Consider the following 26,462-nt stretch of genomic DNA (forward strand, 5'->3'; position numbering starts at 1 on the left):
TAACCTGCACAGAGCAGAAGATACTTACCCCTAAGGGTAGGTAGGCATGGAGGTAAGCTGCAAGAAGCGGTAGATACTAACAAAAGCAACTTGCTTGGCTAGGCAGTTTGGTCTATTATGTTTCTGTTAGCTTAATGGGGAAGAAATGGACATGTACTCCAGTGGTTAGATCAGCAGGCTTCCAACCAGAGAATCCAAATATATCAAAAGAAAACCACCACAGATTTCAGCGATTCTCAATAATCAAACAGAAATCAAGAGCAACTCTATCGCTGACAAGTTATCGTTTCTTAAGAAACATTTATGCAAACTTTGTGAAATTGTTGAAAACTTTCATCCACCTACACTCCATGGGACTGTGAATTTTCTGAGAAAACCTTGCTGGCTCAAAAATATATTTATGGAGTGGGAGGGAGGTTTCATATACAGTGTAGGTGTCCCCGCACCAATACGTGATTGGTTATAATCATCAACCTGCCTTTAAATAATTTTTTTTTTTTTTAATCTAAGTCCAAATAGAATGTCAGATTCTTCCGTGGCACTGTAGACATTGAATTTATGTACAGAATAAATACAATTCAAGCTGTGAGGCTTGAAATAGATTTTAAAGTCGGATCCACGACCGGCTTCCCGAATTTGTTGGTCAATGGTCGGGATCATTTAATGATAATCCCGACACGAACCGTTCATGTTTCAGACGTTAGTCTTTCCTCAGGGGAATGTGATGGCGATGTATAACCAACCTTTTGGGGTTCCGACCTCTCCGCACATTAATCCTTCTGGTCTGTTGAATTGGGTTTACCACCTCATGTTGATTCTGGTCAGTCATGAGCCTCCGGAAGAATCTGACATTCTATTTGGACTTAGATTAAAAAAAAAAAAATTATTTAAAGGCAGGTTGATGATTATAACCAATCACGTATTGGTGCGGGGACACCTACACTGTATATGAAACCTCCCTCCCACTCCATAAATATATTTTTGAGCCAGCAAGGTTTTCTCAGAAAATTCACAGTCCCATGGAGTGTAGGTGGATAAAAGTTTTCAACAATTTCACAAAGTTTGCATAAATGTTTCTTAAAAAACGATAACTTTCCAACCAGAGAAGCCAGGGTTCAAATCCCACCGATGCTCCTTGTGATTTTGGGTAACTTGCTTTACCCGCCATTTTATCAGGGAGAAACTTACATTATGAACTTTGTGGGGTCAGCAAAAATACACAGTATCTTTAATTATCCCAAAAGAAGAAACTAAAATACATTATGTATTGCCCCCATTTCAACATCAAAGTCTACCAAACCGTGCACAGAAAGATAGACAGTTTATTATTGCCCGCTTTCCGGTACTCAAAAGCGTGAAACAGCAATTATCAAATACCAAAACGTATGGGAATTTGGGGAGCAGGCTGCCAGCTTATACGCATGGCGGTATGCCACGCCCCCAAAATAAAAAGTGCGCCAACTCCCTTCAGACCACATCGTTAAGAACAGCCTATGAATTTCAATCTGCGGCTCGTCCAACGTCCTTCGGCAGCCTTCCAGATAAAAAGCTCCTCTAATCACCGTTGGGATCATTCTAGAAGGCCTTCCTCGGCCCCACAGGCTCCTCTTCGGCCTTATTCTTGGCTCTAGGAAGGAGCGCGTTTATGAGAGGTTTGGTAGTCTTTGGAGTAAAAGCTGTGCGCTTTTTATTACGCCCAGCCATACGCTACCAGTCATCAAAACCGCCTCATAACAGGCTAGACTAGTGCTGGTTCCGGACCCAACCCCCAACCTCCCCTCCCCTCATTTCCGGGCCTGCCTGGGTAGCGGGAAGGGGATCTAATCCCCGCACTCCGACGTCGCCGAGACTCACTCGCCCGGCCCGCGCCCCTCCTCCCACACGATTCAAACTCGAGCGCCGACCTTGCCCTACCGATTCCTATTGGCTGAGGAGCTGGAGGCGCGTCACGTGACCTCGCACGGGCGCGGGAACGAGAGCCAGTCGCCCCTTTCTGGCTCGGCGTCCCTAGCGCGAGCTCTGCTGTGCCGGAAAGTTCTAGGCCTGGGGTGGGGCGGAGTGTGGGAGGGGAGGAGTTAAGAACGGAAAGAAAGCTAAAAACTACGATTCCCGACAGCCTGCGAACGGAAGTCTCGCGAGCTGAGGCCTTACTGGCCCGCCCCTCCCCTTGAACTTAGGACTGCGTAGCCACAGAGCTTTCCGCGGTGACGTTCCTGCTCCTCCCCGCCAACATTCCATTATTGTGCGCATGTTTGACAAATGACGCCGGTTGCCTTGGAAACCATGCGCGCGTCCTCCTGGGTCGGCAGGCAGGCGTGTGCTGAGGGTGGAGACGGCGCGGCGGGGAGAGATCCATGTTAATCGGCAGCAGGGATGTTGGAGAGAGCCAGAGGCCCGGGAGCCCCGGCATACGTTATTTGTGGTTCGGTAAGTAACGAAAACACCCGGTAAGCTGCCAAGAGAATGTAGGCGGCCAGGGTGTTAGGCTTTCCACTCTCGGTGCCGATGCCACCCAAGGGGGACCAAACCGGAATGATTACGCTCAGCTTGTCTTGGTCCCTGCTGACTAGAAGCCACCGAGAGGAGGATGCACGGCAGCTGAGCTATATTGCAGCCAGGAACAGATCGAGCCGTGTAGTGGCATGGCCACGTGGAGCGCTAGCTGCTGGACACAGGCTGTCTGTGCACCATGCATGCAGGCTGCTCCTCTGGGGCTTCCTGGAATGGAAAGCCTGCGGAGCCAATACACTCCTATGTATGACGCCTGGTGTCAGGAAAGGAGCCGCATGGGAGCCCCAGGACTTCTCTTCTGTAGCTATGCCTTAGTGCTTTGACCGAGTGATGTTGCACAGGCAGGTTTGTGGTTCTCACTCTTGAACACGCATATTCTGCACTTGTTATGTCTTAGGATTTAGATCTGCCTCATGCCTTGTTCAGTGGTAGCTCATGGCAAGGTATATCCAGGTACAGGCCCTAGAGGGCATACAATATAAGGGCCTCTTTTACTAAAGCGGTTTCCTTATTCTATGGCAAAACAAGTTTAGAAAATAAGTTTATACCTGAGGTAGTGGCTGGTAAAGTGACTTGCCCAAGGTCAGAAAGAGTGGCAGTGGGATTCATACCTTGGCTTGCTGATTCTTAGGCTGAAGCTCTAACCACTAGACTACTCCATTCCCTGCTTTTGGATACTTGCTTTTCCCTTTTTTTTTGTTATCCAATTTTAATTTACCAAACTTAGTGTGCTTAGTGCAGTTAGTATAATGGTGTTTAAAAAAGGATTGGATAAGTTCTTGGAGGAGAAATCCATTACCTGCTATTAAGTTCACAGCTGTGGAACAGAGTCTTTATTAGAGAGAGAGAGGATAGCTACCCGGAGAGTGGGTAGTGTAGAAGCGACATGGTAGTGGTCCGCGGAGTGGCCACTGCCATTAGCAATGGTAACATGGAATAGACTTAGTTTTTGGGTACTTGCCAGGTTCTTATGGCCTGGATTGTCCACTGTTGGAAACAGGATGCTGGGCTTGATGGACCCTTGGTCTGACCCAGTATGGCATTTTCTTATGTTCTTAGTATGTCTCAGGGCTGTTGTGCACCCTCCATCCTTTTTCCCCAAAACCTGACCCTTTTATTAGTTCAGGGCTTGACTTATTGTTGGAAAACTTCATTTACTTGCACCTTGAATACTGTGTACAATTCTGGTCGCCGCATCTCAAAAAAGATATAATTACGATGGAGAAGGTACAGAGAAGGGCTACCAAAATGATAAGGGGAATGGAACAGCTCCCCTATGAGGAAAGGCTGAAGAGGTTAGGACTTTTCAGCTTGAGAAGAGACGGCTGAGGGGGGATATGATAGAGGTCTTTAAAATCATGAGAGGTCTAGAATGGGTAGATGTGAATCGGTTATTTACTCTTTCGGATAGTAGAAAGACTAGGGGGCACTCCATGAAGTTAGCATAGGGCACATTTAAAACTAATCGGAGAAAGTTCTTTTTTACTCAACGCACAATTAAACTCTGAAATTTGTTGCCAGAGGATGTGCTTAGTGCAGTTAGTATAGCTGTATTTAAAAAAGGATTGGATAAGTTCTTGGAGGAGAAGTCCATTACCTGCTATTAAATTCACCTAGAGAATAGTCACTGCCATTAGGAATGGTAACATGGAATAGACTTAGTTTTTGGGTACCTGCCAGGTTCTTGTGGCCTGGATTGGCCACTGTTGGAAACAGGATACTGGGCTTGATGGACCCTTGGTCTGACCCAGTATGGCATGTTATGTTCTGAATAATTATAGATGAGTTATGAACTCATTCAAATCTGTCAAAAGGGTTTTTCTTTTTTTAGCATGGGGCACATTTAAAACTAATCGGAGAAAGTTCTTTTTCACTCAACGCACAATTAAACTCTAGAATTTGTTGCCAAAGGATGTGGTTAGTGCAGTTAGTATAGCAGTGTTTAAAAAAGGATTGGATAAGTTCTTGGAGGAGAAGTCAGTCAATTACCTGCTATTAATTAAGTTGACTTAGAAAATAGCCACTGCTATTACTAGCAATGGTAACATGGGATAGACTTAGTTTTTGGGTACTTGCCAGGTTCTTATGGCCTGGAATGGCCACTGTTGGAAGCAGGATGCTGGGCTTGATGGACCCTTGGTCTGACCCAGTATGGCATTTTCTTATGTTCTTAGGGTAACAAGGAGTTTGGACTGAAATGCATGGAACATGATGGGGTAGATATTCAAAAGTCAGTTGGTTAGCTAAGTTAACCAGATAGACATATCTGACTAAGTTAGATGGGATATTCAGCATGGCCGTGCGGCTGAATATCCCAGTAGAAACTGCTACTTAGACAGTCTTATCCATCTTAAGTTTAGGCTTACTATTAAGCAGGTCTAATTTATCCTGGTAAGTTATCCATCTAAGGCTGAATATCGCTACTTAGCCAGATATCGTATCCAACTAAGTAGCACCACCCCGATTCACCCATTGCCCACCCACAACTTATCCAGATATCTGGCATCTGAATATTGACCTCTTTATTGCTAGTCCACAGTCTCATGCTATATATCCAGTTGTCCATAGTTCCAGAAAACTGTATGTGTTATATGTTGCAATATCTTTTATTGAACCAACACAAGAGTTATTAAACAAAGAAGGCAATCAACTACAGATCTGTCAGTAGTGGGCAGTACCCTGAAATAAGTAAAATAGAGGACAGCAGCTAAAGAGGAATATCCATGTGAAACAAACTTGATAGAGTTCTTTGATGAGATGGCCTTCATCTTGGCTGTCTTGACTTTCAAACCAATTTGGATTCACTTCAGTCTGGCTCTTGCCCTCTGTATTTCACACTCTGTTCTACCCAAAGTCGCCAGTGACCTCGTTGTGTACAAGGTTAAGGGCCTTTACTCAAGCCTTATCTTCCTTGACCTATCTGCTGATTATGACATTATGGATCACCATCTACTCCTTGACATGCTGTACTCGATTGCATTTCGGAACTCTGCTTTAACTGGTTTTCTTCTTGCTTCTCCCATTGTGCTTGTATTTATTTATTTGATTTGTATTCCATTTTTCAGGCACTTCAAAGTAGATTACGTTCAGGTACTGTAGGTATTTACTGTATCTTATGGGGATTCTTCCTCCGCTGCTATTCCACTATTGGTTGATGTGCCTCAAAGCTCTGTCCTTGGCCATATTCTCTTTTCTCTTTGCATTTCATCCCTCAGAGCTCTGATCACCTCCCATGGTCCCATTTTTATGCTGATGATTCCCAGATCTCTCTCTCTACATCAAAAATTTCACTAAGAATTCTATTCCAAATCTCAGCCTACTTGTCTGATATTGCTGCCTGGATCTCCCACTGTCAGCTTAAACTTAACATAGCCAGAACAGAATTTGTCTGCCCTGCCCTCTCCCCCCCCCCACCCCCCCCAGGCCATAATTCGCTTACCCTCTTCCCTCTATTTCTGTCTCCGTGGATGGTGCTCCCATCCTCCCCTGTAACACTGTGGTCATCTCTGATGCCTCTCTCCTTTGCACACATCCAAAACACTGATAGTGTGTCATTTCTTCCTCTATAACATCACTAAAATTCATCCCTTTCTTTCTGAGCATGCTACCGCGATACTCATCCGCTCTCTTAACACCTACTGCTTAGACCAGAGGTTCTCAGCTGGTGTGTCACCACTCTTCCCAGTTCCCTGCTGACCTAGCTGCTCCCCCTGCCTCAGCGAAATAGAAACTCATCCTCCGCCTGGGCTTAAAATGCTGATAGCCCAGGCAGAACACAGCAGGAGAGCTGGAGTCAGTAGCATCCGCCTCATCTCTTCTTCCCGCACCCCCCCCTCCCCCCGCGTGGCGAGGAAGAGGAAGTGGAATGCAGCAACCATGCACACGGGAAGAAGAGATCATGCTAGTGCGTGCAGCATCAGCCCGAAGAAGAGCAGTGCGGAGCAAAAGAGGAGCAACATCAGCCCCCGCGGCCGTTGAGTAGTCCTTTCTCGAGGCTGCGAGGACTGGAAGTGGAGGAGGGTGCTGCTGCCACTAAGGCAGCAAATGAGACTGCTGCTGTTGCTAGTTCAGTGGGGGGAGAGAGAGAGTGAGATGGTGAGCAAGCATATGTGTTTGTGATCTTGTGTGTGTGTGTGTGTGTGTGTGTGTGAGAGAGAGAGAGAGACAGCATGTATGGAAGAGAGTGATTGAGAAAGTGGACAAAGCCATGGGGCCTGATGAAGTTCATCCCAGGATACTGAGGGAGCTCGGAGATGTGCTGGCGGGTCCGCTGTGTGACCTGTTCAATAGATCCCTGGAAGTAGGGATTGGAGAAGAGCGGTGGTGGTCCCGCTTCACAAGAGAGGGAGCAGAGAGGAGGCTGGAAACTACAGACCAGTTTATCTGGGTAAAATGTGGCCGGTTAAGTGTAATGTAAAGCACACTCTACGCTTATAGCCAGGGACACAAGAACACTTAGACTCAGTAGAAAGTATAATTTCTTTTTATTAATCAGTATAAGTGTTCTCGGGAGATGCTGGGTACTGGATGCCCTTTGTCTGACAAACTGACCAGCATCTCCTTGTATAAAGGAAGTGATCCTTCTTTTATAGATAACATTCAATACTGGAGAAGGTTCTAGAGAGTTACGTGACTGCCCAAAGATCATTTACATAAGTTGTAATGTCAACTGCATGATAGCATCATCCCTAACTACCCCTGATTAGTTTACCCAGGACTTGTAGCCCATTTACCATGGCTGTCGAGAAAGTTCTTTGTTCTGTTAAAATCCTACTGGTCAAGACAATCATATAGAAACATTGAAATGACGGCAGAAGAAGACCAAATGGCCCATCCAGTCTGCCCAGCAAGCTATGCACTTTTTTTTTTCCTCTTACTTGTTACTCTTGGCTCTTAGTACCTTTTAGTTCTATTTCCCTTCCACCCCACCATTAATGTAGAGAGCAGTGTTTGAACTGCATCTAATTGAATATGTAGCTTAGTTAGGGGTAGTAACCGCCTCAATAAGCAAGCTACACCCATGCTTTTGTTTACTCGACTATGTAATTCAGTCCTTGTTGGTTGTTGTCTATATATAGATCCTCTTTTCTACATTGCCCCTTCCGTTGAAGCAGAGAGCTATGCTGGATATGCGTTGAAAGTGAAGTATCAGACTTTCTCCCCTGCCGTTGAAGCAGAGAGCTATGCTAGATATGCATTGAAAGTATCAGGCTTATTTGGTTTGGGGGTGTAATCAACAGACGTGTAATCAACACGTCTGTAGCTGTGTTGATTACAAACTCCTGAGAATAGTGCCTGAAGCTCCCCTTTGTGACCCTATGAATAGGCCTCACCTGCCTGGTGCCAGCTTGCCTGCCTCTACAGATATCCAGGGACATTCTGTAAGTCATGCTCAGAAAGTCACTCAGAGTCCATTCAGCCCAGGCAGGCTAAAGAAAAGCAGAGGTTTCTGGGGACTTCCTTCTCCGTGTTGGTTTTCTGTTCAGGCATACTTCTCATAAGTTAGAGGCATTCTGAGGGCATAACTGGGAAGAGCTGAGTTAGCCCGATAAGTTATCCAGCTGACTCTGGTCGGCCTGTACCCCTGTGCTAAAGTTAGCCGGTTATATTTATTTCTGGCTAGCTAGCCACCCCACTGAATACAGAGGCTAAGTTAGCTGGATGAGTTTATCCAGCAGCTGAATATGGACCTCACAGAAATATGAAGAAAGTAAGTGCACATATAGAGGCAGCTCAGAAGCCCTCTTAGCTCAAAACAGTTCAGTGCTAGCTAATTCAGCACAGTGACAGGAAACGCATTTCCAACACAACCTGCTAAAACTCCAGTTTAAAGTAGATGGTAACAAGCAGTTTGAAGCTGGACCTTCAAATGACATGCTTTTTCTCTTTTAGGTTTTATAAGAAGATAAAAGATGAGCCAAAAGTCATCCCCCTACTCCACGCCAGGGCCTCCTGCTGATTTTTCGTTCAAATGCATCAATAACATGCAAGGTAGAGTGACTTGTTCATTCACACTTTGTACGGTGCAGCACGGGAGGAACATTACATACGAGAGCTACTAATTTATAATGAATTGCCCTGTGTAGGAAGGGTTACAGGGCTATGTCAGTCCCACAGCTGCATTTTCCGTACAGAGTATATGGCATTTGTGTGATTAGGTTAAAATTCTACTTTCTAAAGAAGTAAGGAAGCAGCTTTAAAAAAATGTAAACAAACCATGCTGTACCTCTTGTGTTTTAAATATGGATAGATACACAGATGTAACTAAAGTTCCTACCGGGCTTCCCTATAGACTAAATGCCAACAAACAGAAGACAATGGGATACATTTTTAAAAAAACAGCGTGCGCCGAGCCCTCCGCGCGCTGCCCGTTCCCTCCACCCCACCCCCCCCCCTCACCTACCCCCCCCTTACCGTTATTGTAAAAGTTACACCTACCAGCCGGCTGCTGGCGCACCATCTCCCAACCCGGGGGATGTTCCAGAGGCCTCGGCCGCACCCCCGGAACACCCCTGGGCCAGCACCACGCCCCCCGGAACGCCCGGAACGTCGCGCCACCCAGCCGACACGCCCCCCCCCTAGCGAAGCCCTGGGACTTACGTGCGCCGCCGAGCCTATGCAAATAGGCTCGGCGCACGCAGGGGCGTTTTAAAAGGGTTACGCGCGTACCTTATGCGCGTAACCCTTGTAAAATCTACCCCAATATGTTTTCTATGTACACGGATGTCCGGTGTTACTGAATAAGCTCCACCAGAAATAGGTGATAGCCTTTTAAGTGTAAATACCATTTTTATTTTATCTTATTTTTTTCTTTTGTTTTATTTCATCTTCAGCAACATAATTCTTTTGTTCTTGAATACTATCCCTCCACCTAAGGTGTTTGTTTAAAACATTACTAATGGTCTTAATAACACTCTTGGACTACTTATTTCGCCAATTTTGATATTGATTTGTACTTAGCTCTGTTTAGTTAGAAGTGATCTTCTCTTATGCAGGTCGTTCATGTTAGCGAAATTGGAGGGATGACGAACTCAATTGTAAACTGTAGTACAGGACACAGAGGGTTGCAGGAAGGAGCTCCTCTTCGAAGGCTTCCCCAACAAGTAACCCTAGTGACGGAGGCCTCCACCAGAGGATGGGGAGCTCCTTTTGAACACAGGGCACCTAGTCTCTCAAGGAAAGTCTGTTTCACATAAATGTACTCTGGCACTGTTCGCGCACCTTCTTCATGTAAGAAGTCGTCAAGTTCTGGGTCAACAACAGGGAGGCACAGGATCATGGACTCTCTGCCAAGAAGCACTGACAATATGGCAGTGGGCAGGCAAACATCGAGCTATCATACAAGCCACTTAACCTCTGGGGATTTCCAACACGCTGGCAGATCGCCTCAACAGAATGTTTCAGCCACATGAGTGATCTCTGCAGCAATCAGTAGTAGTGCGGGGTCGGCCATCGGTGGATCTGTTTGCCTCAGAACAAAACAGGAAAAGAAATCAATGTGTTATGCCTGTCTGTCGCAGATGGCTGCGACCTCACATGCTCATGTCTTTTTTTTTTTCCCCTGCACCATCAATCCTTGGACGAGTGGCGGCATCCACCAGCCAACGCCGACCTCCACGATGTCCCTAGGACGGTGTGGGCGCTGCCAACCATCATCTTGGATCCGGAATCACCTAAGGCGCACGCACAAGGGCCTCCTTTGTACACGTCATGGCGGGAACCTCGGGGGCTTCCCCTCCGGATGACGTCAGCTCGCCTCTGTACTGAAGCCGACTGGCCCTCTGCTACTCGAGATAGCAAGGAGTTTCCTAGTTGCTGAATCCGCTCTACTCTTGGACTTCCTGTTCCAATTCCTCCTGAGGTCTTGACGACCTGGGTACCCGTTCCTCGGGGGCCCTTCCGCGTTCCTGGCTATCTGCTCCTCGGAGGACCTTCCTGCCTTGGGATTCTACCTGACCCACTGCATTGGAGCTATTCTTGGAACTTCCATTTGTAAGTACTTTACTTCTGACTACAACGTTACTGCTTGCTGGAATTTTCTGCGGTGTACTCCATGCCCCGGGCCACTACCATTCCTCTTCAGTGAAGCTGTTCCAGCACATTCTGAGTTACAAGGTTCTACCGCTTCATCTACAGCTTCCTTCGGGCTTCCTGCACCTCTGTCACACCATCATCAGTACAGACTCCTCTGCGTACCCCGCGCTGCGGGCCACTCCCGGATCTGCATCATCAGCGGTATCACCTGGGTATACCCCACTGCTCAGAACTGTGTTGACTTCACCTCCCGCTCTGTTTTTCCTTCCTTTACAATAAAGTCTTTTCCTACAGCTGTGTCCTGCGCCACTGAGACCACGCTTACCGATGGTGAGGCCCACAGGGCTCCTCCCTGTGGGTGGAGACATCTCTCACCTCGGCCCAGGGTTCACATGTGATGTTTGTCTCGAACGTCGGTATAGAAAAATTATTAAATAAATAAATACAAAAACATAACACAATGATGCTCAGTTCTGCCCAGTGGCCTCAGACTAGCTCAGGACACTTTCTTGCTGCTTTTGAAACAAGTCTCTTGTATGCTTTTCCACCAATACTGTTGATCCCCAGAACACTATAGAAGCTTCTCCAGGATCATTCTCTTCTGATCCTCATCACTCCAGTATGGTCCAGACAGATATAGTTTGTATCTCGTGTTCAATTATCCAGGATTCCTCCCATACATCTGGGGTTAGACCTTAACATTATTAACTCAAGACAAAGGGACACTGTGTCATCCCAACTTCTCAGCCCTCAACCTAACAGTTTGAATGTTGCATGCTCTGTAATCGTGGACCTCTGTTTCCATACAGAAATTGAAAACATATTAGTTTCACCTAGAATGCCCTCAACTAAGAAAAATTATGCCTTCAAATGGAATAGATACTCCATATGTTGCATTTGGACCCATACTCATGCAAACCCAAGCATTTGCTAAAATACTTACTTGACCTTGTTACGCCCGTCAGTCGCAGACGGCTGCGACCTCTCATGCTCACTTCTTTCTTCTCTGCTCTGACTCCATTGGGGAAAGTGGCAGCCTCCGCCAGCTCCCGCCACCTCACCTGGCGTTCCCGGGATGGCGTGGGCAATGCCGACCACCATCTTGCGCAGGACAGGCGCGAGCGCGTCAGTCTTAAGCGTTGCCTGGCAGGAACCTCGAGGGCGTTCCCCTCTGATGTCTCCACTCCCGGATACTTAAGCGTACTGAACCTGATCACTGATGACTTGGCAACGAGTTCCATCTTTGCTGATTCCACTCCTCACTTCACGGACTTCCGTTTCAAATGCTTGGGCGTTCTCCCTTCTGGGTATCCGCTCCTCAGGGGCCCTTCTCTGCTATTGGCTATCCGTTCCTCGGAGGGCCTACCATCTGGGACATTCACTGCTCCCGGGGCTTCTGCTGGAACGTTGCCTATTGTGAGTACTTCATCTCTTCTGATCCTGTGGCTCTCCGGTGTACCCCGTGCTGTGGACCACTACAGAGTTCTACTTCCTGGATCTCACCTTCGAGTACTCTCACTGTGGACCCACCACACCAACCTCGTGGGAACCCTTACCCTGTGCTTCAGGCCACTGCCATATCTCTACGTGAGTGCGCTGCAGAGCATTACCATCTCATCTCCACAGGAGGATTCTATCGGTGTACCCTGCGCTGCAGGCCACTACCAAGCCTTCTCCTCTGAAGAACTTTGCGGTGTACTTCACTCTGCGGACCACTACCGTGTCGCTTCTACACTACCCACTCTCCGGGTAGCTATCCTCTTTCTCTCTCTCTCTCTAATAAAGACTCTGTTCCACAGCTGTGTCTGACGTCTGCTGAGACCTCACCTCCTGACAGTGAGCCTCGCAGGGCTCCTCCATGTGGGCGGTTCCATCTCTACTGTCAGCCCAGGGGCCCGCAAACCTACAAACCATAATAACAGACCTGACTCATGTCACACCACATCTTCAGTGGCATACCATGTTCTGGCGGACAGTAAACCAATTTCTACTCATCCGTTAATATGAATGGATGGAATCCAATATTAAAACCTTTAAAAAAAAAGGTGTAAAAACATGGCTATTTAATCAAGCCTTTCAATAATTTTACACTGATTATAAATTTTATCATTTTATATGTCTTATGATTTTATGATGATGATTTTAAGTTTGTTTTGATTTTAGTTGCCTATTTAAGAGATTTTATAACATTTTGAAACCATGACTGTTAATTTAGACTTAATTTTGAATTGCATATGTTTCTAAACTGACATTTGCCCATTACTGTAAACCGACGTGATATGTGTACATGAATGCCAGTATACAAAAAAAACAATAAATAAATATTCAGATTCATGAAAGGTCTATTGCACCTCCAGTACAAAAATCACTGGTTCCATGGGACTTCAATATTAGGGAGGAAGAATAGCCTAGTGGTTAGAGCAGTGGACTATGAACCAGGAGACCAGGGTTCAAGTCCTGCTGTCGCTCCTTGTGACCTTGGGCAAGTCACTTTACCCTCCATTGCCTCAGGTACAAAAAAAAACTTAGATTGTAAGCCCTCTGGGGATAGAGAAATACCTACAGTACCTGAATGTAAACCGGTGTGATATCTCAATTGAGATCGAATGTCAGTATATAAAAATAATAAATAAATTGTCTTTTCTCAACTTATGAAATCTTCTTTTAAACCACTGGAGTCAGTTTCTCTCAAGTTCTTGACAAGGAGAGTACTGCTCCTTGCAGCAGTCTCATCAACCAGAAGATTCAGCGAACTCCAAGTTCTCATTCACTAGCCTCCATGCATGCAATTCTACAACAGGGTGGTCCTCTATACTCACCCGAGTTTTCTGCCGAAGGTCATCTTGGCTTTTCATATCAATCAATTCATTGTATTGCCTACTTTCTTTCCAAGAGTTCATGCGTATGAAGGGGAAAATCCCTTCATACCTTGGACTGCAAAAGAGCCTTGGTGTGTACTACAAGAAACAAACTCAGCCACTTTGTCAATTTTCTCAATTGTTTGTGTCAGGCAACCCAAAAAACTAGGAATGCCAATCGCCAAGCAAACTTTGTCTAATTGGATAGCTGTGTCCATTCAGCACTGCTACACATTGGCAGGATTGCGAATTACAGACACTGTCAAAGCTCATCAAGTGAGAGCTATGGCTTCTTCTGTTGCTCATCTATGAAAAGTGTCTCTTGAGGACATCTACAAAGCTGCAGACTAGTCATCAGTACACCCCTTTACATCCCACTACTGACTCAACAACCTATCAATTTGGAGAAGCAGTTTTGCATAACCTGTTCTCACAGTAGTTTACCCTCCATGGTAGGGTTTGGGTTGCTTATTCAGTAAACCCTCCACAGCAATCCATAGCTTGGGTCTCCCCACATGTAATGGCCAATTCAGCCTGCATATTGATGGAAAAAGCAATTTTGCTTAGCATATATGGTGTTTTCCATAGATAGCAGGATGAATTAGCCATGTAATGGCCACCTGCCTCCCTGGAGAACTGACCATATAGCTAGAAGTAGCTCTGATATAGACTAAGGAGGCAACGCCCACACATACTCAGTAGAGCTCAAAGATCTACTAGCTTGGAGAGACAAGTCTGTTCAATGCTGCTGGATGATGTCACCCACAGATAATGGCTAAGTCATCCTACTATCTACGGAAAACACCATTTACAGTCAGCAAGCTTGCTATGACAGTAACTTTCAAACGGGCACGCAGGTGTGTATATGGGTGTGTGGCCAGATACGCCGCAATTTTATATCCTGTGTGCATCTTATAAAGTAGCCCTGGCATGTGTATGTGTGCGCACAGCCGCGTAACGTTGGCTTGGAGCTGCGCCAGTGAGGGAATTTTATAACAAGCGCATTTCCACACTATAATCCGTTTCTCCAGTCTACAGCTAGGTCCTCCAACACCCCCCCTCCCCCCAGTTCTTTAGCCTGCATTCCCCTGGTTACACCAGACCCCTCAAACACTTCATAGATGCTCGGAAATGTTTACGCTCAGCTATACCTGCGTGCACGCCTAGGTGCCTAGATACTTGTATGCACATCTCTCGGGCCCATACCACGCCCACATTCAGCCCATTCTTTTCTTCCAATGTGAGAGATTTACACATCGGGGCTTGTGCGTGCATGTGGGCGGCTTATAGCATCGTGTGGAGCACATGCGCGCCCCTCTCCCAATTTTGGCATGCACCCGGCTCTTAAAATTCACCTTTATATGTGGTGCCCATGGAAAGAGAAGACGTTGCTCCAAAAAAGATATTTTCCACATTAAGGTACAGATTTAGACCCAAAACTCCACTGATGCACCCCAGTACTCTGGGCCATAATCTTTTTGTATAATCTCACATGACCAAAATAAACGACCTGTAGTGCCCACCTCTTAATTACATTTACTACACAATTTTAACCAGCAGAGCCCATTTATGGGAATGATAAATACCATGTTAAGAATTTGTTTTAGGGTCCCCTCAAAAGGACATGAATAAAATTGCAGATAATGTGCTAATTAATTATTGTGCTGTCTGCTTCTTTGTCAACTGCATGGCTAGCTCATGTTTCCACTAAAGGCCTAGAGCCACTAAGCTGCAATTTGTTTTTCATGGGAGGGGTCCCACTGTCACGGAAGGGTGGCCGCACCATAGTGGGGCCCTTCCTCCTATAAAACACTGCAGCTGTATGGTGCATCCTTTTGTCTCATGGCCCAAACAACGCAGCACAAAAGAACACAGCTAGCAGCCCCCAAAATCGGGAAATTGAGTGGGAGTCGGGGCTGCCAGTTGAGGTGGACCCCCCCAATACCCCAAAAGGTTAAAAAAAAGAATAGGTGCCACAGGTGGCGACAACCCCCCCGCCACACCTGTCATCAATAAAGTGACCCTCCCCAGCCCCTCCTTCCCATGGAATTTATTATAGGTAAGAAACCCCCTCCCACCCCCTACTCCAAGGGCACCCTAAATAGATGGGAGTATAGTGTTCTCCTTCCCCTCCCCCAGCCCTGAAAGGTATAGGAAAACTCACTGGTGTTCAGTGTCCTCTGCAACACAATGCCCCCCCCCCCCCCCCCCCCGAACCTTAACATGTGGTCCTCAATCCCTCAAAGAGGCCCCTGGCACCCCCCAGCCCTGGGCCCATCGGCACTTTTCAAAATGGCGCCAACCCGACCTTGCCCCGGTCATGTGATTTAAGGAGTTACAGGCTCTTGTGGATATTAAGTTGTTCATTTTCTTTTAATATGTAAGGCTTGTAGTTTGTCTAGTAAATGTTATATTTGATTGTGAATGTTGAGTTAGGCTCCGCGTCAATCATGTTATGGAGAATGTGGAATATAAAACAAGCTAAATAAATTGGGGTTATGGGTGGTTTTGGGGGAACACCAATGAGTTTTTATATACCTTTGGGGGCCGGGGGGAGATGGGTGGGGTACTATGCCCCCAACTATTTAGGGTGCTCTTGGGGTGGGAGGGGGGTCCTTGCCTATAATGATTGCTTGGGAATCTCCCTGATCTAAGGATTGCATTAGCTTCCCCAAGGCTATATGGGGCCTTTCAACAAAACCCGTCCTATCTAGCCAAAATCTGTTTTCTATCAGATTCAATGGTAAAAAACGGAAAAAATAAATCCTCTTAGGGACTGTCATCATGCGAAAGAAAACTGATAGAAAAGTCCAGCTCGGTAATGCTTTTTCTCTGGCCAACAATAATAAATGGAAATTCGTCTTATAAAGTTTAGTAAGGTCTCTTGTAATTCTAATTCCTAGATATTTTAAATTCACCAGCCAAGTTCAGAGGAAAATCGTTATCCCACAGTCATTTAACTATATCGGTGAGAGGTAAAGCTTCCAAGTTATCCAAATTCAATCGGAGGCCTACTAGGGTACCATACTCCCCAATTTCCCTTAGAGCTTCCTCCACAGATGTCCTAGGACCCAAAACATGTAGCAAAAGATCATCCACAAACGTTGCCAACTTAAACTTTACTTTCCCAACTGAAATACCTTTAATCGCTCTACTCTCTTAACTTTTTAAGCAAGGGTTCTAGGGTTTGTATTTACTTTATGGAATCTGCCAGACTTGGCTTGGCCACTGTGGAGACAGGATACTGGGCTTGATGGATCTTGGTCTGTCCCATCATAGCAAATCTTATGTTCACTATATTTCAACACTGTAGATCCTCCGGGAGCATTTCAACATGGCCACGTTGAGATGCCTATTTTGTTTTGGTCCAGCAGATTCTTCTTGCTCCTTTGGGCTTCTAGCTCAGTCAACACTGGGACTGGGAACAGGCCCATGGGATTTTTTTCAGCTAACTTAAATCCAGTCATTGCAGCTAGAGTCCTCAGCTAGGGTTCCTTCCAGAGCTCTGCAATCATAGACCCTAAACTAGACCACTAGGTGTTATCATTGTACTCCTGACCAGGAGCTGTGAACACCTCCTTCACAGCATCCCCAATGTGAGGATCCTTTGCCAACTTCACCTCTGGCCTGCAGGTTGCATTATGAACTGTTTGGACTATCTATCCTGGCTTCCAGCTCTGTGCCACTCACTTTCCTCCCTGTAGCTATCTTGTTTCCTGCTTAAGGCTTTTTTGTCAGTCAGTTGTCAGAGCTGAGTCTACTTCCTGGTCCTCATACTCCAACTCTGTCCTTGTTACCTAAATTCAGAAAACGTCTTCATCTCCATTTTCTGCCTTCAGCATTCTTGCTTGACCTCTTTCAAGTTCCTGGTTTTCCTGGTTTGGTTCAGCATCTTTCTGTGTTCCAGGCTTCTCACTCCTTGATTCTCATGCTTCACCAGCTATCAGCACTTAACCCGAGGAGAAGGTGATTTGGCATGGGCAGAAGACACTCAGCTTCTTCATTTTCATTGTAGTTTGCCTGATCTGCTTCTCCAGACTTGGGATGTTCATTCGTGGGGCAGTTTACAGATGATAGACATCACATCAAGCCCTGGCCGACCTGGTGAGCGAAATGTCTGAGCCTGGAATCAAACTCAGGAACCTTTGCATGACAGTGCACAATATTTGCGACTGATCTGTGGCTGGCCAAGATGTCTCTTAACTGGCCAGTATAGTCCCTGTCCTGATGTATGTGTCTCCAAAGACACATAGCATAGAGGCGATTTTACTGTCACTCCCCGTTTGATTGCGGAGATTTAGAATAGTAAAGGAGCCCAAAGGTTTGTGTGCTCTTTTCACTCAAGGATAGAATTCTTGGAGCAACCAGGAGGGGCTCAAGGATAGAATTCTTGGAGCAACCAGGAGGGGCTCTGAGTAGGAACCTTGGAAAGATTCCTGCCGAAAGGAAATCTCTCTTAGGTTTATTACTCTTTGGAACGTTCCCCAGATTTGTGGAAAAATGGAAATACAGCTCCACTGGTTTGTGGTCTGCTGTTGAGGAGCTTTCATGCCTAGGAAAGGCAACAGGAATTTCTTCATAAGTGTCCGGGTGGATTCTCAGACAAGAAGCTACGGGAGCGAGTGTGGATCTCATGCTAGAGTAAGGAGTTGCTTTGAGAGGCCACCAGCTGTACTCCCATGGTGGGTAATAGCTCTAAAGAGTATCTTGAGGCATCCTTGGAGTCAGAGAATGCTACTGCTTTGGTGGCAGTTATTCTCACCGATGGCCTGCTAAATTTGTTTATCTGCTTACAGATGTCAGCAGACAAAGGTGAACATTTGGCTAAATCATTACCATTTCACAAGTACCCCAGTAAACTTTTTATTTTTGGAACAATCTTCAATCTGGAGGTGTGTTGGAAGTTCAAAACCTTAAGGGCTGTGAAGCAAGACCTTCCCGCCTCCGTTGGAGAAACCCATAATGGCCTTCTCGACTTCCAGATGTGCCCCTGCATCCAACCAAGAGTTACCTGTACTTGTGTGATTCAGGCCAGCCAGGGTACTTCACTGTTCTCAAAGGCAGTGTTACTAGCCATTGCTCCAGCTTGGCTTCCCCACTAACCCTGATCCTGCAGTGTACGTTGAATGCACCAAGCTACAGCTTTTGACGGAATTAAACCTTTTTGCTGCCACCTACGGCCACATGTGCTTATCAAGAAAACCAAGTATCTGTGGTTTAACATTTTCCTTGGGGTGGAGTGGCAGGAGGAGAAGGCACTGATGAGTTAGATTGTGTATCTTCATGAATCGCTCTCTCCTCCTTTGCTGTAGTTTGAAAGAAAGCAGCTCCACCCATGTCCTTTGGTGCTTATTTTTCTTAGGCCAGCACATGTCTTCAGATGCTGGGCTCAGGACTGCCAAGGTTCCTTCCTCAGCTAGTGACAAGGACTTTAGCAGTTCTGAAGCCTTCACTACCTCAATGAAGGCATCAACTTCACCCAACTGCTTTGTTGATTTTCTGTAAACAATGTATTTTTGGTGGTATAAAGTTTCATTATCTTTCTGCTCTACTTTTTCATTGTGACTAATTTGTTTTGGCGCTTTCTGTTATTGCTTTGCATTGTCTGTCTTATTTTCTTCGTCGTTCTTGTATTGCTTCTTGCATTCTCCCTCTGCTCAGAAATTTGAGTTTTTGTTTCACTGGTGTCGTCTTCTCTTCCTGTTTTTCTTTCCACTTTTCTGTTTGTTGCTCGGTCTCCTGGCCCGGCCTGACTGCTCTAACTGTCCCGCATCCCTTCTTATTCCTTGCAGATGTCCTGCTGGAGGAGCCACGTCATGGCATAAAACCTCTGAAGCGGACCAAGGAGGGGAAATTGATGACCCAGGCAATCCGCCTGAACAATAACACGCTGACCGAACTGACCAACTTTTCTGAGGTGATGGAAAGAGTGATGGAGGAGCCCAATCGGCTGGCCTGGATCGACCTCTCCTTCAATGACTTGTCTACTATTGATCCGGTGCGTTAATTGCTCTCAGACAGGATGTCCATGATGGGCTTATGGGTTCCATTTACCTACATTTTTAGAAAAGGAAATTTGAAAACTCCTTTCCTTTTTTTTTTTTTTTTTTTTTGTGTGTGTCAGAATATGTGATTGAAAAAACCAGAAAAAGAAAAAAAGAAACAGCAGCATTATGAACATTTGTGGTCTTAAGGCGGGTTACAATACATTTAAACAGCTGAACCCTTGGTTCCACAGGGCCAGTTTTAAGTTGTTTATATAAAGTATTAAGGGGGGGGGAGGGCCCTAGTATCTAAAAGATCTTCCCTTGCCTTATTTTCCCACCAGTGCCCTGCAGTCCTTGGATCAGAATTTGCTGTTTAGTGCTGTCTTGCAAGGAAGTTTGAGGCTACTTGGCGGCTAGCGTTTTACTGTTCAGGGCCAGCTCTATGGCCAGTAATCATTCGAGAGATTTTAGGTTGCCGTATGTTGAGGAAGCAGCTCAGAGCTTTCTACTTCACTCGAGCCTTTGAAGGCTGAGTTTATGCTTGGCATATCCAGATTATGTGGGGTTGTTTTTTTTTTTTTTTTAGTTTTATTGTTTGTAGTAGTTGGATTGTATGTCAGATGATTGTTGTGTGTTTAAATTGTAATCCGCTCTGAGCTACAGGTTCGGATAGGGCGGATTATAAATATTTTGAAATTAAATAATGTTATAGCACAAAATAATGTGGAGAGACAGCTTCATATAGGTAGACAGAGCATAGGAACAAAAACAACCACATATGATACAATAGAAAGCAGAGGGAATTATAGGCATTTAACCTTATCAAGCCAAAACATAGAAATGTAGAAATGACTGCAGAAAAGGACCAATGGCCCATGCAATCTGCCCAGCAAGCTTCCCACGGTAGCATTTGCTGCGCCGAGCAGGTTACCCCCATGTATCAGTCAGAGCTGCTAGATGTGTTTTGCTTATGGACTTGGCCACAGATGCAGCCCTGTGTTTTCCCTAATGTCTGCATAATCAGACTGTAAAAAAAAAAAAAAAGTCATCATGGCTCGTGTTGGTTGTCTCTGAATCAATCAGAGCCCCCACCTAAAAATCCCCCATCCCAACCCCCTAGAGAGTACCTAATCCCAGGACACTAGAGAAAAGACAGCATCAAAAAAGCAGCCATCCAGCCAGGAGCTACCAGCTAGTTCCATATCGGGCATGATGGTCAACCCTTCACATAAGGAAAACAAAGAGGCCATCCAGCCAGGAGCTACCAACTAGTTCCCTATCGGGCATGACTGTCAACCCTTCACATAAGGAAAACAAAGAGGCCATCCAGCCAGGAGCTACCAGCTAGTTCCATATCGGGCATGACTGTCAACCCTTCACATAAGGAAAACAAAGAGGCCATCCAGCCAGGAGCTACCAGCTAGTTCCATATCGTGGCATGACTGTCAACCCTTCACATAAGAAAACAAGAGGCCATCCAGCCAGGAGCTACCAGCTAGTTCCATATCGGGCATGACTGTCAACCCTTCACATAAGGAAAACAAAGAGGCCATCCAGCCAGGAGCTACCAGCTAGTTCCATATCGGGCATGACTGTCAACCCTTCACATAAGGAAACAAAGAGGCCATCCAGCCAGGAGCTACCAGCTAGTTCCATATCGGGGCATGACGTCAACCCTTCACATACGGAAAACAAAGAGGTCATCCAGCCAGGAGCTACCGCTAGTTCCCTATCGGGCATGACTGTCAACCCTTCACATAAGGAAAACAAAGAGGCCATCCAGGCAGGAGCTACCAGCTAGTTCCCTATCGGGCATGACTGTCAACCCTTCACATAAGGAAAACAAAGAGGCCATCCAGCCAGGAGCTACCAGCTAGTTCCCTATCGGGCATGACGGTCAACCCTTCACATACGGAAAACAAAGAGGCCATCCAGCCTCTAAAATGGTTTGCTGCCTCTCATACCTTGTGTCAGAAAGGGTTAGGAAATGGAGTAGTTCAGTTTGTTGTTTGTACCTCACCTTATTGTTTGTTCATTTAGTGTATTTATCTCATGCCTGTGCATTCCATTCAGGTGCTGTAGGCATTCTCCCTGTTCCTAGAGAACTCACAATCTAACTGGGAGATTCATCAGGCCACGCTAGTGCTCTAATGCACATTGCATAGCGTATATCACACGATAAAGTATTGTTGTGGCGATATACATGATATTTTGCATCTCCCTGCTTTTCTACCCCCCCCTCCATTATAATGACCTTATTTGCATGTGATTTGCATGCATGAATAATGCAAATGCATGCAAAAAAGATCATGCATAGGCAATCATATGCAAATATTTCATCGTGGCCAACTAAGAAGGTGGTCAGCCATGATAAAATAACACCTTTTTTCCCTGTACGTACACCGGATCAGTCCAGACATGGGTTGAGCCTCCTGTCCAGCAGATGGAGACAGAGAAAAACTGTAAGGGTATCCTATATAAGGACAGAGCCTACCCTTCAGTATTCGTCTGTCTCCAGCAGATGCGATAGCTCACCCTTTGCTTCCCTGTGCTCATTTCTTAGCCCTTACTCGTGGGGTTTTCTCTTTCCTTATACCAGGATCAAGCAAGTATTGATGTTCTTCACTGGTTTAAAAAAAAAATAGAAAGAAATTGGACTTTGTTTTTTTCTCTTAGGAGACAGTTCCTATCTCCTCGCTCTTGGGGGGCCTAGAGGGGCTTGGCCCCTTGTTTGTAAAATAGCCTAGGCTCCCTTTTCCCGGTGGTCCTCGGCTGTGGGGCGATACTGGTGGTCCAGTCACTCCCCCTAGATAGCCCTCTCTCTCTCTCCCTCTCCCGGGATGCCTTTTCCCCCCGGTACTGCCAGCAGAGAGGCTTTCATTCCCCTGCTTGTCCGATTGAATCGTTCTGAAAAAAAAAAACAAGTTTTTGCTTCGGGCTCGTTCTCATGCAGGCAGTTGGGATTGAGTGACTGGAGGGGCAGGGTTCGCTCTCCTGCCTCCGCTCCCTCGGGCACTACAGCTCAGCGGTTTTTTCTCTGTCATGCCGCGTTTGGCCGTCTGCCTGGCCTGTGGAGAGCCTGGCGATCAGGCCTCTCCCGAGAAAATTTGTGCTCCGGTTGTCTTCCGGGGGGGTAAGGGCCCCTCCTCGGCAGATCCTAAGCCTGTGCCCCGGGACAGATCATCCAAGCGCATGGCCGGGCCGTTCCGAGTTCTAGCTCTACTCGCTTCGCTGGGCTGGATTATCAACTTTCCCAAGAGCAATCTGAGCCCTTCGCAGGTGTTGGAATTCCTGGGGACTCGCTTTCGATACCCAAGTAGGCAAGTATTCCTTCCATTCGTTCGGGGAGCGTTCAAGCTGATGGACCAGGTCCACAATTTCATCCTCATGCCTCTCCCTACGGCCTGGAATTACCATCCAGGTACTGGGGACCATGGCTTCCACTGTCAACCTGGTCCCATTGGCTTTTGCGCATATGCGTCCATTACAGAAAGCTTTGCTATCCCGCTGGAAGCCGGTCTCGGAACAGTTTCAGATGGATCTCCCGCTCTCCGACTCTACCATCGGCGACATGCAGTGGTGGCTCTCGCTCCGGCACCTCCTGAAGGGCATATCCTTACAGACGCCGCACTGGATAGTAGTAACAACGGATGCCAGCCTCTCAGGCTGAGGAGCAGTTTGCCAGTCACAATCTTGTCAGGGACGGTGGTCCCCGGTACAGTCCCGCTGGCACATCAATCGTCTGGAGGCCCGAGCAGTCCGTCTGGCTCTCCAGGCCTTTCTCCCCACTGATTCGCCACAGGGCGGTGTGTGTGCTTTCGGACGATTCCACTACGGTGGCTTACATCAATCGTCAAGGGGGCACCAGGAGTCGCCTGGTGGCATTGGAGGCCAGCAAGCTCCAGGAACGTCACCTGGAGCGACTGGCAGCTTCTCACATAGTGGGCAAGGACAATGTGCAGGCCGATTTTTTTTTTTTTTAAGTCGGCAGCATCTCGATCCCGGCGAGTGGGAGTTGTCCGCCGAGGCGATGAAGCTGATTGTTCGCAGGTGGGGAACCCCTCACATGGATTTGATGGCACCTTGGGCAATGCCCAAGCTCCCCGATTCTTCAGCCGCTGGAGGGAACACTTCTCGGAAGGGGTGGATGCCCTAGTCCTTCCTTGGCCCCGCGACATTCTCCTCTACATGTTCTCTTTTCCCCACCCCCCCCCCCCCCCCCCCCCGCCGGCCCCTGGTGGGAAAGGTTCTCAGAAGAATAGAATTCCACAGGGTCCAGTCATTCTCGTAGCTCCCAAATGCCGCGCAGACCGTGGTTCGCAGATCTAGTGAATCTGGCAACGGACAGCCCTCTTCATCTCGGTCATCTTCTGCATCTTCTCAGCAAGGTCCAGTATTTTTTCGATCAGGCAGACTCGCTTCTGTCTAGCAGCTTGGCTTTTGAACGGTGGAGATTGAGAAAAAAGGGATATAGGAGGAGGTTATATCTACCCTACTGCATGCCCGTAAGACTTCTACTTCGCTCGCCTATGTCCGGGTTTGGAAGGTCTTCGAAGCGGCTTGCGCAGAATCGGGGATATCGGTTCGCTCTGCCCCGTCTCCTTGGTTCTTTCCTTCCTCCAGAAGGGCCTCTCAAGGGCCTTTCTCTCAGCTCCTTATGCGTCCAAGTGTCCGCCCTCGGCAGTGTGGAAGGTCTCCCGCTAATGTCTCATCCGGATGTGGTCCCGTTTTCCTCAAAAGGGTCAAGCATTTGAAGCCACCCGTCCGAGTCACTTGTCCTTCGTGGAGTCTTAACTTGGTTCTTCGGGCTCTGTGTGGTGCTTCCTTTGAACCTCTTCGTCTGGCTACCCTCAAGGACTTGATGCTCAAGACTGTTTTCTTGGTCTCTATTTGCTCCGCCAGGCAAGTATCGGAGATCCAGGTGTTGTCTTGCCAGGAGCCCTTCTTGCGTTTTTTTCTGATTCGGGTGTTTCCCTTAAGACTGTACCTTCCGTCTTGCCGAAGGTTGTCTCCTCCTTCCATGTCAACCAGTCGCTGGAACTCCCGGCATTCTCTGCTGAGGATGTTGCGGGTCCCGCCGGCAACGACCTTCGCCGTCTGGATGTTAAACGTCCTCTTGCGTTACCTTCAGGTCACAAATGAATTTTGGGTCTCTGACCACCTCTTTGTCCTCTGAAGTGGCCCAAATAGGGGCAAACAGGCTTCTAAGACCACAGTTGCTCGATGGTTAAAGGAGGCAATTTCGTCGGCCTATATCTGCCAAGGCCGAATGATTCCTGAGGGTCTGAAGGCTCATTCTTTGCGGTCTCAGGCCACCTCCTGAGCGGAGAGTCAATCTGTTTCTCCCCAGGAAATATGCAGGGCGGTGACTTGGAAATCTCTGCATACCTTTGCTTGGCATGATCGCCTTGATGTTCAAGCACCAGTCTTTGGTTCTTTCGGAAGGCAGGTGCTTAGAGCGGGACTTGTTCGGTCCCACCCTGTCTAGGGAAGCTTTAGTACATCCCATGGTGGACTGATCCGGGTACGTACAGGGAAAGGAAAATTAGTTCTTACCTGTTAATTTTCGTTCCTGTAGTACAACGGATCAGTCCAGACGCCCTTCCCTGTACTCTCTGTTGTCCACTCAAAGTTTTCTCTACTTCCTTGCAGGATATGGTCAGAATTCTCGGATACCCTACGGTTCTAATTGAGGCACCGGAAGCATCTCAGTGATGTCAATGATTCAAGAGCGTTTTTTCCTCTACAGAGTTCCTATAGTTACAATTGTTAACGTTTTTGCTGAGTTCTCTGGTTCATACTTGAGTTCTCTTGTTACTTGCTTGATTCCTGAGGATTCTCTTTATACTTTCTGCATTGAACAATAGTCATACTGAAGGGTTGAAGGGTAGGCTCTGTCCTGATACAGGATACCCGTACAGTTTTGGTCTGTCTCCATCTCTGGACAGGAGGCTCAACCCATGGTCTGGACTGATCCGTGGTACTGCAAGGAACAAAAATTAACAGGTAAGAACTAATTTACTTTGAAAAGCAGCAAATTGTGAGGCAGAAGGCCTGAGACTCTAATGCAGGTCCCCGAGTCTTCCTCTCAAATTTAAAGTGGGTCCGATCCTGGACCTATTCCCACTCACATGGCTGAGCAAGGTCAGGTCGGCACCGTTTTGGAAAATGATGTTGACCGGGCCGGGTGTTGATGGGGTGTGCCCCAACGTGGGACTCTCTATACATTTTAAAGTTCATCAGGTTGTCGGGGGATATGGGTGGGGGCCTGGACCCCTAATTTTTGTTGTTGTAATCTAGGCCTAAGGTTGTGCCTGAGGCAATGGAGGATAAAGTGACTTACTCAAGGTCACAAGAGGAGTGGCAGCAGAATTTGAACCCTAGCTTTCGTGGTTTGCAGCCTGCTGCTCTACTACTAGGCTACTCCTCCATGCCTTGAAGCTTTGGAATAGTGCAGGCTATATATTTTAAATAAATGTGTGAGCTTTCCAGAGTATACTCCCAACTTTCTGCAATCCAATCATACCAAGACAGCAGTCACCTCACTTTTTCCAGTTTCTCACTAAGAATTCTCACCATTTAGCAATAGATATTGAATTAACACAGGCATCATCCCATATACCTTCTCCCAGCAAAAATACGACATTATTAAAGTGCATATTGCCTGAAGTTTTAATAAGGGAGTTACAATATGCCAATCCAAAACTTCTTAATAACGAGGATTGCTTCCGCCATATATGAAGAAAGGAACCAATCATTTCCCAATTCGTGCCAGCAAAGTGGAGAAAAGAAACATCCCATTTACTAATCCTGTCAGGAGTGAAACTCTTCAGTTGAGCGCACGTTCCGAGCTCAGAGAAATAGAGCATTGGAAAATGTATTTACCAATTACAAGCCAAGTATCTGAATAGTCTCTGTAAATCTATGAAACTCCAAGGGGGGCAGAATCGGGTTCCCTGTACGTACCCGGATCAGTCCAGACTCCTGGGTTTTGCCTCCCTTCCTCTCCGCAGATGGAGACAGAGAAAAACTGGCAGGGCGGCCCTCTGATACCCAGTTGCCCCCCTGCGTC

At 46.8% G+C, this 26,462-nt stretch overlaps 1 protein-coding gene across 4 annotated transcripts in view; it reads left to right on the forward strand.

Moving 5' to 3' along the window:
- Positions 1 to 26,462, forward strand: part of LOC115082568 (leucine-rich repeat-containing protein 51-like) — a 54,758-nt gene that overhangs the window by 8,775 nt on the left and 19,521 nt on the right. The window contains exons 1-3 of one of the 4 annotated variants that reach the window (XM_029586784.1): positions 1,525 to 1,652; positions 8,404 to 8,502; positions 19,196 to 19,401. In XM_029586784.1, the coding sequence (XP_029442644.1) occupies positions 8,424 to 8,502; positions 19,196 to 19,401 (285 nt within the window). In that variant the 5' untranslated portion in view covers positions 1,525 to 1,652; positions 8,404 to 8,423. Of the gene's footprint in view, positions 1 to 1,524; positions 1,653 to 2,096; positions 2,428 to 8,403; positions 8,503 to 19,195; positions 19,402 to 26,462 lie in introns of those variants that run through there. The other 3 variants (XM_029586783.1, XM_029586785.1, XM_029586786.1) reach the window with 3 other exon arrangements.

The sequence above is a fragment of the Rhinatrema bivittatum genome, unplaced genomic scaffold (genome assembly GCF_901001135.1).
Source record: "Rhinatrema bivittatum unplaced genomic scaffold, aRhiBiv1.1, whole genome shotgun sequence".
NCBI classification, from domain to species: Eukaryota; Metazoa; Chordata; class Amphibia; order Gymnophiona; family Rhinatrematidae; genus Rhinatrema; species Rhinatrema bivittatum.